General features: G+C 47.2%; 1 protein-coding gene across 1 annotated transcript in view; it reads right to left on the bottom strand.

Moving 5' to 3' along the window:
* VAC14 (VAC14 component of PIKFYVE complex) overlaps positions 1-18,429 on the bottom strand; it is a 573,384-nt gene that overhangs the window by 431,187 nt on the left and 123,768 nt on the right. Inside the window, exons 11-12 of the mRNA XM_030203598.1 lie at positions 7,878-8,017; positions 451-516 (exon numbers count right to left, since the gene is read on the bottom strand). Of these exons, the coding sequence (XP_030059458.1) occupies positions 451-516; positions 7,878-8,017 (206 nt within the window). The remainder of the gene's footprint in view (positions 1-450; positions 517-7,877; positions 8,018-18,429) is intronic.

The raw sequence follows: 18,429 nt of genomic DNA, 5'->3' as shown, positions 1-18,429 counted from the left end.
TGACTATTAAGTAAGGCAGAGTAATTTACAGCAGGAGTTCTTAACCTGGCATCCACAGACCCCTTTGGATGAGGAAAAATTACATCTTTATTTTCACTAACCTCTAAGTGAATGTAGGCAACAGAATAATTTATGGCATCTAGACTCCAAAAATGGATAATTTCAGTAAATCTAAAATTATTATATCCTAAAAAGTTGAAACCAGCATATATTTGTGTGAAATATCTTTCTCTCCCAATTGATAATGATCAACACTTACTTGTTATTTTGTTAATATTTTGATAACTGCATCTAAGCATAATTGGTTTGCAATACAATCTATTTATTTTATGCATTTAAATATTCTGAGAATGGGTCCACAGGTTTCATCAGACTCTCGAAAGGGCCCATGGCACAAAGATTAAGAACCTCTGGTTTTGTGCATTTGTGCGTTTCTCAAGAGGTACTTACCTCATCAGATTCATCGGAAAGGGTCTTTAGTAAAATGGGGAAGAGGATGTCTGTATGCCGGAACATCTGAAATCAGATACATCATTATCATTACACTCAAAGTAAAGACACGACCTATTAGAAGACGTCATAATTAGATCTGAATTTTTGAAGTACACAATTTAATTTTTTTTTGTACTTTTTTTTAACAATGTTTGAATGAATTTAGTGATCATTAAAAAAAATTCTGAAAAGATTTTGTGAAAATGTTGATGCATAATCTAATGTCAATTCATCTGGACTCATACTGCATGCTATTTCAGTCTTAGGAGATACTTAAGGTGCAATAAAAGTCAGGCTTTACTGCATTTTAGTTTACAATGGAAGTCCTTAACCTACGGTATCTCAGTACTGCAGGTTAAGGGCTCCCACAGCACATAAATAATACAGCTTGTGACCAACCGTGAGAGCTGTGTTTTTCATAATGTCCAGGAGCATCGGTCCGTTAACCTGCAGACGAATGCTCATGGGTTGCATCTACAAGGTGCCGGATATTTAAAAGAATTTTTGAGGGTCATGTGGAACCATGAAGAAGGGGAGAATGCTAAAAGGCTCTGCTCCAGGCATTGCCTGCCCTTTCGCCTGGTAAGATTACCCAATCATCTGCGAGACCTGCATGAGCCTTAATAAGGGTGCAGAGATAGGATTTCCAGCCTGGCTATAATCAGTGGCAAAAATGATGGCAAACTGCCACACAGAAAGTATGGAGCCACCTGGAGGATACAAAGTTTGTGGAGAAGGTAGGACCATCTTCCCTGACTACTGGTTCAGAATAGGCTGTGGAAATAATAGCCAGTGTCACAGTAGCAGATGAACATACCTTGGAGGACAATTTCCAGTTGATCCTGGACAAACTGGAATCGATATACAATAGGCTGAAAAAGAGAGGCCTTGAACTGCACACAATCAAGCAATGCATGAACAAGATTTATAGCACATTACAGAGTGCAGAGAGAACATGGGCTCATCTGCAGGAAAAAATGATGGAAGAGAAGGCAGACTACCTTGAAAACCAGTCTAGGTATAACAATCTCAGACTGGTGGGAATTCCAGAGACAGTTAACAGACGGGAAGCTATGAGGAGGACTCGAAACATGGATGGAAAAAAACTCTGCAACTGAACAGTACTGCAGGATCTATGCGGATAGAAATGCACACAGAATTAGTTCTCGCTGGGACACTAAATGGCAGACCAGTGGGTGGGGAGCTTTCATTTGCTGATTTGTTTGTCCTTGAGATATTCTAAATCCCTGGTTACTTACTGCACATGCATTCATTTGCTTCTTGGAGTTATTGTAATTTGTCCTATATTCTGCATATTATGTTTTATTCACTTTATTATTTGTTTGTAAGCCACATTAAACTTGATTCTGTTTTGGGCTAATGTGGGGGTATGAATGTAATGAATAAATAAATAAACCAAAAGATTCTACAGGCGCTAAGAAAAGGCAAGCAGCTGGACTTTAATGGCAAAAGGGTGCTGTGCTTCCAGGACTACTTAGCCCAGATCTGTGTCATGTAACGGTTGTACCTGTGTGCCTGCACCTGATAAATTTCCATATTTCATTTGCTCTTAATTTATCCATCTAAACTTTGAATTTCGTATCAGGGAGAAACAAACTTATTCACTAATACACAGGCGACTAAAAGATTTGTGGATGGTGCTGCATCAGCTGAAGGCAACACTACTTTTGGGACCAACCTGTAAGAAACTCAGTTTGGTCCATAGGTGGGTCCGCTGACTGCAGTGTAAACAATCGAGTTGACCCCTTGAAGACAGAAAAGATGTAGGATATGGAAGAGCCAAATTAGTCTATCAAATACATAATAAAGCTTGAGTTATTTAAGAAGCCTGGGACATGAAAGGTGTATGGTGTAAGACTTAAGCACAGGATCATCGCTGAAGGTGGCATTCCTCCCCCTTGGAAAAAGGGGGGAAGGGGATGTTGATGCACCAACAGAGTAGTTGCAGGAACTATAAAAATATAGGAGCTCTGGGGATCAAAGATACAAGGATGAAGGATAGCTGTCTACAGTTAGTAATAGTAACTGTGTCAGCTGGAAAGGCAGCCTGTGAATGGTGGTAACTGTACAACCTTAGTTGAGGACAGAGATCTTAACATGAGCCCTTCGATTAGGTGTAATCTGCAGGATTCTATATAGTGTGCCTAGCGTTCCGTACTAAATCTAAGCGTATTCCATAACAACGTGCGTAAATTAATTGGCTTAACAAGCTAATCAACATTAACAACAGCACCTAAAAAGCAATGAGCACTAATTGACAATTAGAATTTATGTCCACAACTCACTATGTGTATTCTGCAATAAATTACGCCTAAATTCTAATGCGTGTAGTTCAAAAGGAACATGGGAGGGAAATGGGCATTCTTAATTCTACACGCTGTGAAGTTACACCATGTTTTCTTGGTATAAATGGAGGTGCATAGATTTAGGTGCTGGGATATCAACTAAGCGTATTCTATATACAGCGCCTAAATCTAGGTGCCACTTATAGAATACGCTTAGCAGGAAATGTTTACCGCGCAGATTTTTTAGGCGCCTTATATAGAATCTGGCTCTACATGTATAACTGAATAATCACACCAATGGAAAGGGGGTGGCCCCTTAGGAACTGTTGTCATACCACTAAAAGGAGGCCATGTGCATGAGTGATGGGAGTAGCAGGAGGTGGGAGGGAAGAAGCAGCCTCATCTACCCCTCAACATGCATACCAAGTGGGGAGTAAAATAGAACTGCAGCCCTTCCTTCCTCTGGGATACATAACACTTCGCTTAGACTAGATTAAAAGGTTTAATATTGTATATTATTGGGATACAGACATGTCTTCCAAGGAGGAGATCTGGTGGGAGAGAGGTAGATTGCAGAATATAAGTGGGCAGGCTCTTGGCACTAAACTAGATTAGTGAGAGCACAGAAGATCCTAAGTAACAGGACAATTATGACTGTACTATGGTTCCAATTACTTTGAGGATTGTAAGTTAGACATTGTTGGTTCCTACATTGCTGGCGAGACCTGCATGGATGAAGGGCTTATGACCTAGTGGTAGTTATAGGCACAGACACTTACCATAAAGTGCCGGATTCAACATTAGAAGATAGCACGCAAGTGAACCTATGGGCATTTGACTCTTTATAGAGGACTAGCCGTTGAGCCCGTTAAAACGGGCTGGTGGTTCGCCGCCCCCGCCACCCCTCCACCCGGCCCGTCTCTTCGCTATTCAACTTACATCTCCACAGCAGGCAGAGATCAACTGAGGTCCCGTCGGCCTTCCTTCTCTGCCTGTGTCCCGCCGTGTGACGTAACGTCAGCGAGGGCGGGACACAGGCAGGGAAGGAAGGCCAACGGCAGCTCAGCTGATCTGCCTGCTGCTGCGATGTAAGTTGAATAGCGAAGAGACGGCCGGGTGGAGGGGTGGCGGCAGCAGCGACTCCGGTGGGGGGGGGGGGGGGGGGGTACCAGTGGCAGCGACCTCAGGGGGAGTAGCGGTGGCAACCTCGGCGGTTCCCTCCCCTTCGCGCAGTTTCCCTCTCTGTCCCGCCCCCCCCCCCCCCCGTCATCACGTATTGACGCGGGTCGGGACAGACAGGGAAGTCTCTACTGCGCATTTGCGAGTGAGTACGGTCACTTGCCGTTTATATGTTTGATAATTGATAGCTCTGTGGGAGGATGTAGATTTCTGAACTACTCTGCAATAAGTACAGAATGTGTATCAATTCCACTTTTTCCATGATCAACTGGAAATTGTTGAAGGACAATTTATTATACTGGACTTGTTCTGACTTACAAGCGCAACAGTTGTTTTTCATTTTTGTTTAAGTAAATATGCAATATGATGTTTATTATGTCTGATTAGCTTTGGTAAACAAGGCATCTTCAAGTTACTGTTTGTAATGGTTTGAGATATGGGTGGAAGGTTAATGCTGTGCAGGAGGGGAGAAGGGGTAGTAGAGAGAGGTGAGGTTATTTATACAGGGATCCTGAGTTGGAGCTTTACTGTATTCCATTGCAGATGGGGTGGCTGGAGTACTGAGAGTGACTGCACTAATGGGTGAACCATTACATCTGGGATTCGGAAGAGGGCTGGAATTAGAAGTTGGGGGATGCAGGGTCGCCGAGAGGGGGAGGAAAGATTCCCCTGGGCCCGGACCTATGCCGGGGTCTCTCTCTCCTGCTCCTGACTAGACCAGAGTGATTGCGTCCCGACAGGAGAAGGAGACAAAACTCCAGCGTCGAGCTCCCCTTAGAGACTGGGGAGGAGCAGACACAGGGCTTCGGAGCCTCTGGTTTGGCTGGCAGAGGTCACCAAGCCCCACCAGCAGAAGCCTTCCTCCAGCGTTCTCTGCCACATTACCTGCCCTACGGCTGCTTTTCCCCTCACATTGCGCTACGAGATGTGAAGGGAAAAGCAGCCGCAGAGCAGGCAATGTAGCGAACAGCGCTGGAGGAAGGCTTCTGCTAGTGAGGCTTGGGGATCCACACCAGCCAAAGTATGTGGAGCTGCAGCGGGGGGCAGGGAAGTAGGGCTAAATGTGCCACTCCCACACTTTGAGCCCCCCCCCCCCCCCCCCATTTTTTGTGGTTTGGTTATGCGGCCGCTCTGGGGGGTGGGGGGGAACTGGCAGCAGCGGTCCTGGGGAAGGCCCGGCAGTGGCGGCCCTGCCCCGGGCCTGGCTCAGTCTCTCGGCAGCCCTGGGAGGATGAGAAAAATAGCAGGGGATTTAAAGGGGAATAGGAAGTGGTATTTAGGGATATTGAGAGGGTTTTTGAAATCCTGGATTACTGGGAAGTAAAAACAGAAGATGGGATGCCATTTAACGTTGGAGTTTGAGGTAAGGAGCGGAATGTCAAAGGAGAGGTGGTGGCTGGACTACCTCTCCTTTTGTACATACGGGGGAGGGGGTCAATATTCAAAGCAATTTAACCAACTAGAAAAGGCTCCTGGTAGTTTAAATCGCTTGCTCAGGGCTAACCAGTCATTTTCAGCCACACTTAACCAGTTAGTAACGCTAAAAATGACCAGTTATCATCTTTATCAAAACTGGCTACCTTGGGGGTGTTCCGTGGTGGAGTCAGCACTTGGATAGTTAAGTGCCAATATTCAGCACTTAACCAGCCAAGGTCACCACATACACAGAACCGCATAAATTAGTCCTATCTTTATGTTGTACCCCATAGCTGAATAAAGCACTGAATATTGCATTTAACTAGCTATGGTGTAGCCAGCTCTGCAAATCCAGAAAGTCAATGCCAGAGCCCAGAAATGGCCTGCATTGAATTTCCAGGCATAACGCTGGCAGCAGTCAACAAAACGCTTAGAATCAACCACATGGTTCTTGTATAGATGCCAGAATGTGCAGCTGTAACATAATGAATCTGAAAGTAATAACCTGGAATATAGGGGACATTTCTTCACCTAGCAAAAGACAAGAAAATAAAACAAGCTTTAAATAAGAAGCAAATGTCTGTGGCTTATTTGCAGGACACACACTTGAAAGCTGTTGAACACGGTAAACTCTGTAGATAATAGGTGGGAGAATATTTTGAAACCTCGGCATGTGCCAAAAAAGGGGTGAATTTTAAATTTGTAAGGGGTTATGTGTAATCATTCAGAAAGTCATTAAAGATGAAAAGGGTAGGTTTATCAATCTTTTTAGAAATAGAGAAAGGAAGGCAACAGTGCTTTGTAATATGTATGCCCTCAGTACTTATGATAAAAAATTTTAATAGTGGGAGGAGACTTTAATGGGGTCTTTGATTCTCAGTTGGACAGATCTCACAGTAAGGGGGAGAAGAAAATATCCCTTTGGTATGTGCTCTGTTGGAAATGGTGGATGTGTGAAGAACATTGCATATTACACCCATTTATTTGGAGCACATTCCACCATGTCCAGAACAAATTATATATTTGTGACTTAGAACAACTTTACTGCTATCAACACTGCAGGAATCAGACCGATCGCGATATCGGATCATGCCATGGTGTGGACAGTGCTGGATATGGGTATGACTGTCTGGAACTTATCAGTGGAAATTCCCTCTGCATCTTTATAAAGATGGAAAATTCCATGAGTTCCTGACACAAATGGAAAATTTATGGAGGATGTAACATGGTCACGCAGATGACTCTGTCTTATACTGGGAAGCTGCAAAAGCAATATTAAGGGCAGAAATCATGGCTTGCATCAGTCACAAAAAAGAAAACAAAAAAAGGCCAGAGATAGAGAGCTGATGAGACTAAAGAGACAAGTCACCAAAATCCATCACTTGTATGGATGGAGCCATATTTTACACCATAATACCCAACTGCTGGGATCTCAATGGACTCTAAATCAACTAATCCATCAGCTGACACAAAAATCTATTAGTTATTTTAGGTATCAGTATGCAAATACAAGCGGTAGGCTGTTGGCGAGACTCACCAAACAATGGCAGGGTCCTATTAAGATCAGTACCTTGAAAGATAGGTGAGAGGTACATACAGATGCTAATATTAATACTACATTCCAAGATTTTTTTTGAAACACTATTCAGCACCTGAGACTGTTCCCTTGATAGCGACACTTATTTATCTAGTCTCAATTTACCTTGCTTATCTACGAGAGATCAGGACATGTTGAAAGCCCTGATAATGCCTGAAGAGGTGACTTGGACCAGGACCTGATGGATTTCATAGGGAATTTTATAAGCTTTTAAAGGGAGAAAACTCGCAGTAGCAGAGCAGAGCAGAGCGAAAAGGGGTGTAAGGAATAAGAAGGCAGGATAGGAAATCTAGGGCTGAGGGGAGACTAGACTGGAACACAAGAATTAAAAAGCTTAAACTGAATACAGGCAGAAAGGGGTAACCAGTGTTCAAGATGGAGAAGTGGCGTGACATGATCAAGAGGTTTGGACCAGGCAGCAGTAGATTAAACCACTCAGGGTACAATTAAGTTATGGAATCTGTGCCACAGTATATGGTTAAAGCAGTTAATATATATGGGTTTAGAAAGGGTTTTGACAAATTCCTGGCACAAAAGTCCACAAGCCATTGTTACCTATGTAGACTTGGGAAGGACACCACCTATTCCTGGGAGTGAGCAACAAGGAATGCATCTACTCTGAGATTCTGCAAGGTACCTGTGACCTAGAATGGCCACTATGGAAAATGGACTGTTGGGTACAACTGACTTTTGGAATGACCCACATCTTATATTTTTATCTTCTAATCTTGGCACCTTGTTATGCTAGCAGCAAGACACTTAACCCTGACCTGAAGTACTTAATTAATTTCACCTACACCCTATATTTTGTGCACAATTTACCAACAAAAGAATACTGGGAGATGAAAACACTTCATGCTCATTACATTAGCTGCTCGGCATTTTACCTTCTGAGGAGTCTTTATGTATAAGTGATAGAGCCATTTCAGCACTGCTATCCTTGTCATCATTCCTATAGCTGAGTCATGAAGAAGGCGATTAAGCACATGCACTATTCCATCCAAGTTAAGTGTCACCTGGATTCTCTCTGCACTACAAAGAAGGGTTAAAAAAAAAAAAAAAGAAAGCAAACGTTAATACTTTTGAAAAGCACATAAACACTAAAATTAAGTCCCAAACCATCAATTCTCATGCAGGCGCATTCAGAGTTGCCATATGCTTGGAGAATAAAGCCAGAGCCAATACAGTTCATCAAACAGTAGACCCTCAGTAAGAGAGTAAGGGAGCAATTCTAAAACTGGGTGCCTGTTCTATAAAGGAACATAGGCATCTACTTGTCTTCATAGAATACTAGTGTAACGGTGGAAACGCAGGCCTATAACAGACATGAATGTTTATGCCACCCATGGAACTGGCGTGTTTGTGCATAAGTGCTGGAGATACATGCATAACTTATTGTATACAGTAAATCGCGTACATAACTTTGCACCCTGCCCACACTCCACTTGGACTCTGCCTATGTGAACACCTACCTGTAAAATACATGCTATGTAAAATACACAAGTATTTATAGCATAGCGCTTGGATAGAAATTTGGCATCTGCACACATACAGTGGTGGAAATAAGTATTTGATCCCTTGCTGATTTTGTAAGTTTGCCCACTGACAAAGACATGAGCAGCCCATAATTGAAGGGTAGGTTATTGGTAACAGTGAGAGATAGCACATCACAAATTAAATCCGGAAAATCACATTGTGGAAAGTATATGAATTTATTTGCATTCTGCAGAGGGAAATAAGTATTTGATCCCCCACCAACCAGTAAGAGATCTGGCCCCTACAGACCAGGTAGATGCTCCAAATCAACTCGTTACCTGCATGACAGACAGCTGTCGGCAATGGTCACCTGTATGAAAGACACCTGTCCACAGACTCAGTGAATCAGTCAGACTCTAACCTCTACAAAATGGCCAAGAGCAAGGAGCTGTCTAAGGATGTCAGGGACAAGATCATACACCTGCACAAGGCTGGAATGGGCTACAAAACCATCAGTAAGACGCTGGGCGAGAAGGAGACAACTGTTGGTGCCATAGTAAGAAAATGGAAGAAGTACAAAATGACTGTCAATCGACAAAGATCTGGGGCTCCACGCAAAATCTCACCTCGTGGGGTATCCTTGATCATGAGGAAGGTTAGAAATCAGCCTACAACTACAAGGGGGGAACTTGTCAATGATCTCAAGGCAGCTGGGACCACTGTCACCACGAAAACCATTGGTAACACATTACGACATAACGGATTGCAATCCTGCAGTGCCCGCAAGGTCCCCCTGCTCCGGAAGGCACATGTGACGGCCCGTCTGAAGTTTGCCAGTGAACACCTGGATGATGCCGAGAGTGATTGGGAGAAGGTGCTGTGGTCAGATGAGACAAAAATTGAGCTCTTTGGCATGAACTCAACTCGCCGTGTTTGGAGGAAGAGAAATGCTGCCTATGACCCAAAGAACACCGTCCCCACTGTCAAGCATGGAGGTGGAAATGTTATGTTTTGGGGGTGTTTCTCTGCTAAGGGCACAGGACTACTTCACCGCATCAATGGGAGAATGGATGGGGCCATGTACCGTACAATTCTGAGTGACAACCTCCTTCCCTCCGCCAGGGCCTTAAAAATGGGTCGTGGCTGGGTCTTCCAGCACGACAATGACCCAAAACATACAGCCAAGGCAACAAAGGAGTGGCTCAGGAAGAAGCACATTAGGGTCATGGAGTGGCCTAGCCAGTCACCAGACCTTAATCCCATTGAAACTTATGGAGGGAGCTGAAGCTGCGAGTTGCCAAGTGACAGCCCAGAACTCTTAATGATTTAGAGATGATCTGCAAAGAGGAGTGGACCAAAATTCCTCCTGACATGTGTGCAAACCTCATCATCAACTACAGAAGACGTCTGACCGCTGTGCTTGCCAACAAGGGTTTTGCCACCAAGTATTAGGTCTTGTTTGCCAGAGGGATTAAATACTTATTTCCCTCTGCAGAATGCAAATAAATTCATATACTTTCCACAATGTGATTTTCCGGATTTAATTTGTGATGTGCTATCTCTCACTGTTACCAATAACCTACCCTTCAATTATGGGCTGCTCATGTCTTTGTCAGTGGGCAAACTTACAAAATCAGCAAGGGATCAAATACTTATTTCCACCACTGTATATGCCATCATTCTAATCATTTCAGTGCATAATCATCTCCCAATTGTATGTACATTATAGAATTGCCTATAAATGCACACAAGAATTAGGTTCATTGTCTGGACAAGCAGCCTATCTTGCTTACTATTTTGACGTACAACTAGAATGCTGATTTTCTGAGTACACTGTGAGCTATGTGTATTTTAATGTCACATTCCAACCATGAGTGTGGGTGCTATTTCCCCCTCCCCTACTGACAGTTGAAATTAGCAAGAACATTAGTTAGAAATTTTGTTGGACTGTTGGTTTAATCACATATTGATAATGAATATTACTACGCTGTAGCCATAATAATAAATCCATTATTTGGACTACTGGCATGCTGTTGTGGAAACTTATCTTGCATTTGGCATTCTATTCCAAGATTGTATCACATAAAACTGTCCACATTTGGTTGGCATGGTGGCAAATTGCCAACTGCCCTGTTTGTGATACCAGTGTTTAATCATTAAGGAGTGTAATCTGCATGGAGTCACGGTTGCAGTCTCTGACAGCTTTTTTGGGCAGACTAGATAGACTGTCCAGGTCTTTATCTGCCATGATTTACTATGTTAGTACTGTGGTGTTGCTATGTTAATCTTCTTAGATTTGTAGCAAAAGAGATCAACAAAGGCAAGGGGATGGGATTTGATATACCGCCTTTCTGTGGTTAGAGTTAATAAATAGAGTGAGCAAGGTTCAATTTTTTTATCCTTGTTTTTTGAGTATACACAGATGTCTTATTATAAGAAGTTGGGAGGTTAGTGGGTCGTGCTTTAGGCTTTGTTATGACTCACGTTAGTCTCAGCTGTTTTTTTGAACCGATCATTTTGTGAGTCATGATTACGTGGCCGCTAGTGATTGGTTGGCTGTCAGATAGTTTGACAGATCTATGCACACGTAATCAGGTTATTTTAGTATATATTGGCGGGGTCGTTTGTAGGCTCCTGTAATTAAAGTACTGATACAACGAGCACACGTCAAGGTTGGCTTTTCTTCTTTCTTTCTTCTTTTTTTTAGTATGTATGGCTAACACCACGTAGACTTTTGGATCCCTGTCTGATGTGTAATTTTTTACTTTTTACAGTGTTACTCCTGAGTTTGGAAAAGTCTCCACGGTTTGAGAACCCGGTATCCCCTGAAGAAGCCTTTTGGCGAAATGGGTCCGTTGGGTTTCAGTGGTCTTTATCATATAAGAAAATCATGTTGTGGGGGTTCCATCATTGTGTGGTGGCCAAGAGACAACTGTGACTTGAAGGTATATCCAGATCTAGTGCTTCCAAGAACTGCATTCCCTTCATCATATCATACAAAAATAAGCACAGTATCAAATAAACATAAATAGCTATTGCTTCCTCTTATAAACCTCATGCTGTTGCCTTCTTGATTTTTTGGTGTGTATTGTAACAAATGATAGATGGCATCTCCCACCTTATTCACACAATACGTGTACAACACCCCTAACTCCATGTAAATACCCCCCCCCCGCCTTCAGAAAGGGTAAATACGTATCTCACCATGCACATACACCTCTCCCCCTCCCGAGAGACATTTCACCTAAACCCATCCCGCCGAGTCACACTCATAGATAGGCCTATGACAGCCAATGGAAGAAAGGGAAGGCACCACTGTGTCACACCATGCATGTGTTAACTTGTCAGAAATCAGTATAAACAGACTGACATTAAGAGATGAGTATATGAACATGTCAAGTAATCAGTCATAGTCCTCTGTACACTCTTGTCTGTGAGTTCCATAGACTATGTCTGCCAGATGGTAAAAACTGTCATAGCACTGACATCCAGTGGCCTCCAGATAGGCCCGCACGGTGTTGAGACTCTCCAGTGCTTTTGCAAAAGTGACAGGAGGTTGTTGAATTTCGTCAGCATGTGCTTCGCTACTCATTTCATCATCTGTTTCATCATTAGCCATATCTGGACATCAGTGCTGTCGTCAGCTGTTTGTAGATTGTAATCAACAGCTACGTAGTGATGGAACTCCTCTTCAGTAAGGTAAAATTATGTATAATCATACCTGATAATTTTCTTTCCATTAATCATAGCTGATCAATCCATAGACTGGTGGGTTGTGTCCATCTACCAGCAGGTGGAGATAGAGAGCAAACTTTTGCCTCCCTATATGTGGTCATGTGCTGCCGGAAACTCCCCAGTATGTCGATATCAAAGCTCCATCCGCAGGACTCAGCACTTAGAGAATTACACCCACGAAGGGACACTCTGCCCAGCTCACCACCGCCGAAACGGGGGAGGGGAATTAACCCAGCTCATCCCCACACAAGTGGGGGAGGGGAATCCGTCCAGCTCATCCCCGCGGAGCGGGGGAGGGACACCACACCCGCCGATGCGGGGGGATCTGGCTTATCCTGCAACCGCAACCGCGGGAGGAGCTGACTGACCCTAACACCGCCGAAGCGGGAGGGGTACAAAGCTGCCCTACAGCCGCACGAAGCGGGAGGGAGTGCCGGCAGAATTTTAAGTCTCAATCCAGCCCCGTAAAACGGAGGGGAGAGGAATGCAGCAGCTCACTGTAACACAAACTCGTCTTAACTCTTGAAAAATCCAAGTGAAAAAACTTGAACACGAAGTCTTTCTGAAGTAACTGAAGACTAAACTTGAACCTGAAATGCAACCAGAATAAAACAGTACAGATATCTGGGAGGGGCTATGGATTGATCAGCTATGATTAATGGAAAGAAAATTATCAGGTATGATTATACATAATTTTACCTTCCATATCATCAAGCTGATCAATCCATAGACTGGTGGGATGTACCGAAGCAGTACTCACCCAGGGCGGGACATTGAAATCCCTGACCTCAACACTGAAGCTCCAAACCGGGCCTCCGCCCGTGCAGACACAGTCAAACGGTAATGCTTGGAGAATGTATGAGCCGAAGCCCAAGTTGCCGCCTTGCATATCTCTTCCAAGGAGACGGATCCGGCCTCTGCCATCGAGGCCGCCTGAGCTCTCGTGGAGTGAGCCTTCAGCTGGATAGGCGGCACCTTCCCCGCGGCCACATAAGCCGCTGCAATGGCTTCCTTGACCCATCTTGCCACTGTAGGCTTAGCAGCCTGCAGACCTTTACGAGGACCTGGAAACAGGACAAACAGATGATCCGATTTCCGGAAATCATTGGTCACTTCCAAGTATCTGATGATGACTCGTCTCACATCCAGATATTTAAGAGCAGAGTACTCCTCTGGGTAGTCCTCCCTACGAAAGGAAGGGAGACAGAGCTGCTGATTCACATGGAAGCGAGAAACAATCTTGGGCAGAAAGGAAGGCACTGTGCGAATAGTCACTCCTGCCTCAGTGAACTGCAGAAAAGGCTCTCGACATGAGAGCGCCTGGAGCTCGGAAACTCTTCTGGCTGAAGTGATAGCCACCAAAAAGACTGCTTTCAACGTCAGGTCTTTCAGAGATGCCCTCGACAAGGGTTCAAAAGTCGGCTTCTGCAATGCTCTTAGCACCAGGTTGAGATTCCACGCAGGCACCACTGAGTGCAGAGGAGGGCGCAGGTGATTAACTCCCTTGAGAAAGCGCACCACATCTGGCTGTGAAGCCAGGGAAGCACCCTTCAGGCGGCCCCTGAAGCAAGCCAGAGCCGCTACCTGGACTTTAAGGGAACTGAGCGACAGGCCTTTCTCCAGACCTTCTTGCAGGAACGCCAACACTGAAGAAATTGGAGCAGTGAAGGGAGAAAGTGAGCCTGCTTCACACCACGCTGCAAAGATACGCCAAACCCTGGCGTAAGCAGTAGAAGTAGAGCGCTTCCTCGCTCTCAGCATAGTGGCGATGACCTTGTCTGAGAAGCCCTTCTTCCTCAGACGCTGCCGCTCAATAGCCAGGCCGTAAGACCAAAGGGGGAGGGATCCTCCATCACCACGGGACCCTGATGTAACAGGCCCTGCTCCACTGGCAGCCGCAGAGGATCGTCGACTGAGAGCCTGATCAAGTCCGCATACCAGGGACGCCTGGGCCAATCCGGACCCACCAGGATTACCCTGCCGGGATGCTTTGCCACCCGGTCTAGCACCCTGCCCAACATGGGCCAGGGCGGGAACACATAGAGAAGCTCTTGTGTCGGCCACTGTTGGAGAAGAGCATCTACTCCCAGGGATCGAGGGTCCCGTCCTCTGCTGAAAAAAGCGCGGCACTTGGCAATTGGCCGATGACGCCATCAGATCTAGGCTCGGCTGGCCCCAGCGCTTCGTGATGTCCAAGAACGCCTGAGCAGATAGCTGCCACTCTCCGGGCTCCAAGGTATGGCGACTGAGAAAGTCCGCCTTGACATTCATGACTCCGGCAATGTGGGCCGCTGAAAGCTGCTCCAGGTTCGCTTCCGCCCACTGGCAAAGATTCATAGCCTCCTTGGCTAGAGGGGCGCTCTTGGTACCTCCCTGGCGGTTGACATAGGCCACAGCCGTGGCATTGTCCGACAGGACCCGTACAGGCTTCAACACCAGTACCGGGATGAACTCCAAAAGCGCCAACCGAATGGCTCTGAGTTCCAGGAGGTTGATAGACCACTTTGCCTCTGCAGGAGACCAGAGCCCCTGCGCTGTCCTTCCCAAGCAGTGGGCTCCCCAGCCCGACAACGAGGCGTCCGTCGTGACGACAATCCACTCTGGGGTCACCAGAGGCATTCCCGCAGACAACTTGTCTGTCTGCATCCACCAGCTCAGCGCCTTGCGCACTGCTGGGTCCAAGGGAAGGCGCACAGCATAGTCCTCCGACATCGGAGTCCAGCGCTGCAGCAAAGAGTGTTGAAGTGGTCTCATATGAGCCCTGGCCCAGGGCACAACTTCCATCGTGGCCGTCATAGAGCCCAACAGCTGCACATAGTCCCAAGCCCGAAGGGGAGAGGCTACTAGGAACTGGTCCACCTGAGCCTGAAGTTTGACAATCCGATTGTCTGGCAGGAACACTCTGCCCACTTGGGTGTCGAATCGAACTCCCAGGTACTCCAGGGACTGAGTCGGGCGCAGCTGGCTCTTCTCCCAGTTGATGATCCATCCCAGGGAGCTCAAAAGAGCAACTACCCGGTCCACAGCTTTGCCGCACTCTGCATAAGAGGGGGCTCGGATCAACCAGTCGTCCAGATAAGGATGGACTTGTACCCCTTCCTTTCGTAGGAAGGCCGCGATGACCACCATTACTTTGGAAAAGGTCCGCGGAGCAGTAGCCAACCCGAAAGGGAGGGCTCTGAACTGGAAGTGTCGTCCCAGGACTGCAAAACGCAGAAAGCGTTGATGAGGAGGCCAGATGGGAATATGTAGGTACGCTTCCTTGATGTCCAAGGATGCCAGGAACTCTCCTGCCTTCACTGCCGCTATAACAGAGCGGAGAGTCTCCATGCGAAAGTGCCGCACTTTCAAGGCCCGATTGACCCCTTTGAGGTCGAGGATAGGCCGGACAGAACCTCCTTTCTTTGGTACCACAAAGTAAATGGAGTAACGTCCCTTGCCAAGCTGACTTTCTGGCACCGGAACGACCGCGCCCAGGCGGATCAGATTGTCCAAGGTCTGCTGCACTGCCACAGCTTTGACCGGAGACTTGCAGGGAGAGAGTACAAACCCGTCTTTTAAGGGTCGGCAGAACTCTAGTTTGTAGCCGTCTCTGATGACTTCCAGCACCCACGCGTCTGAAGTTATTGCGGTCCACTCGCCCAGAAACGAGGACAGCCGTCCTCCAATCTGCACTGGGGCGTGGACCAAGACCCCGTCATTGGGTACGAGACCCTGGGGGAGGACCGGAGGGAGCACCTCCGGGACGGCGGTCTCTGCGAAAGGAATGCTGCTTGGGGGAGAAATTCCTCTTAAAGGAAGAGGGGGCAGAAAAACCCGACCTGCCCGGGTGGTACCGACGGGCTTCCTGAAACCGTCCTCTGGAGGTACCGGGACGAGCACTAGCCCGAGCCCTGACCTCTGGTAACTTCTTGCCCTTAGACGTGCCGAGATCGGTCACGATTTTGTCCAGCTCGACCCCAAAGAGCAGCTTGCCTTTAAAAGGCAATCTAGCCAGGCGGGATTTAGAGGCGTGGTCAGCAGACCAATGTTTCAGCCAAAGCCACCGCCGCGCAGAGACTGTCTGAGCCATGCCTTTAGCTGAGGCTCTCAAGACATCATACAGCAAGTCTGCCAAATAGGCTAAGCCCGATTCCAGGGCCGGCCAATCAGCCCTCAAGGAATGATCCGAGGGGGAAGCCCGCTGTACCATAGTCAGGCACGCCCTGGCCACATAGGAGCCGCAAACTGAGGCCTGCAAATTTAAAGCAGCCGCCTCAAAGGACGACCTTAAGGCCGCCTCCAATCTTCTGTCTTGGGCGTCCTTTAGGGCTGTGCCACCTTCCACCGGCAACACCGTTTTCTTAGTCACCGCAGTGATCAAAGAATCCACGGTAGGCCACAGATAGGCCTCACGTTCACTCACAGCCAAAGGATAGAGGCGGGACATAGCCCTAGCCACTTTAAGGCTCGCTTCTGGGACATCCCATTGAGCCGAGATTAAGGTGTGCATGGCATCATGCACGTGGAAGGTTCTAGGCGGGCGCTTCGTCCCCAGCATAATGGCAGAGCCAACAGGGGCTGAGGGAGAGACGTCCTCCGGAGAGGAAATCTTCAAAGTGTCCATGGCCTGTAACAACAGGTTGGGCAAATCCTCTGGGCTAAAAAGCCGCGCTGCAGAGGGGTCATCCGCTCCATCCGAGCGGGGATCCGTCTCCTCCAAGGAATCCGCAAAGGACCGTTGGGAGACCTCAGACACGCTGCCCTCATCTACATCGGAGGAGACAAATTCCTCCAAGGCCTGGGAATCAACCCGAGGGCGTTTACCTCTGGGAACCTCAACCTCTTTACCAGACGAGGGAGCAGGGGCAGCGTTGTGCATGAGGAAGGCCTGATGCAGCAGCAAAACAAACTCGGGGGAGATACCCCCCAAACTGTGCACTTCCGCAGCCTGGGCAACAGCCCTAGACGCACCCTCAACCGGCGCTCTCAATAGCGGGGGAGAGACATGCTGCGCATCCAAAATGGCGTCCGGCGCGAAACTCCGCGAAGGAGCCGCGCGGAAAGAACGGCTCTTAACTTTAGCCGCTTCTGTGCCGTCGCCCAAATTAAGGGCGTTCATGGCATTAATGTCTCCAACCTCAAGGGCGGCCCAAGAAGAAGCCGTCCGAGCCGCGTGGCCGGCCAAGATGGCGGAGGCGAGGAGCGGGGGATGGGCGTTTATGGCGGGAAAAACCGCCACGCCGGAGGAAGGACCGGGACATTCATCGGTCACGAAACCGTCACCCAACAAGGGCGAATCAGGCTTTAAGACCCCCGCATCCCCTCTAGAAGCGCTCAAGCGACCCGGGGAGCGACCCTTTGCGCCCTCGCCCTCCGACGCCATATGCCACGAGGAGAAGAATCGGGGAACCCCCTGCCCGCTATAAAAAGGTAAAAATTACCTGCTGTCCGCTCCGAGTTGTAACGACCTGGTGTCCCAGTGAGTAGCTGCAATAGACGCTTCAATAAACGTCGAGATAAACGCCTTTAAAGACGTTCAAAATTTTTTTTTTTTTTTTTTTAACGGAGCCAGCGGGAGGGGGGAGAAAAGGAGGGACCTGGCACCACCAGGTTTGCACTTGCTCAAAAGAGCCCTCAACCCCAGGCACTCAACAAAACCTAAAAATTAGGCTTGGAGGCCTAGCCAGAGCTGCTGCTGTGTGTGACCACCACCTGCTGAGATAGAGAACATACTGGGGAGTTTCCGGCAGCACATGACCACATATAGGGAGGCAAAAGTTTGCTCTCTATCTCCACCTGCTGGTAGATGGACACAACCCACCAGTCTATGGATTGATCAGCTTGATGATATGGAATAGCGGCTGGGATGTCAATAACCTGTTCATCTGACACGTTTGCAACAGCTACATCTGTTTCCTCCCTCTCCACATCCTTAACAAAGCTTGCCCGCTTGTAGCAGTTCACAATGGTTGCCTGTGTAACATGATTCCAGGCTTCTTTCTGCATATGTAGGGAATCCAACAGTGATAGATTACGAGTCAGTTCAACAGCACGTTTATCCTTCTCAGCCTGGTCATCCATAACGCTCATCAGACAACGTAGCACAAGAGCCCGATAATGTTGTTTGAAATTGGCTATTATGCCCTGATCCAGAGGTTGGTGGCAGGAAGACCACCTTGACATTAGACAGCCTGATATCATCCCTGTATGCAGCACAATTATCACAAAGCAGCAAAATCTGACGCT

The sequence above is a fragment of the Microcaecilia unicolor genome, chromosome 5 (genome assembly GCF_901765095.1).
Source record: "Microcaecilia unicolor chromosome 5, aMicUni1.1, whole genome shotgun sequence".
NCBI classification, from domain to species: Eukaryota; Metazoa; Chordata; class Amphibia; order Gymnophiona; family Siphonopidae; genus Microcaecilia; species Microcaecilia unicolor.
This window is presented reverse-complemented; position numbering and strand designations above follow the sequence as displayed.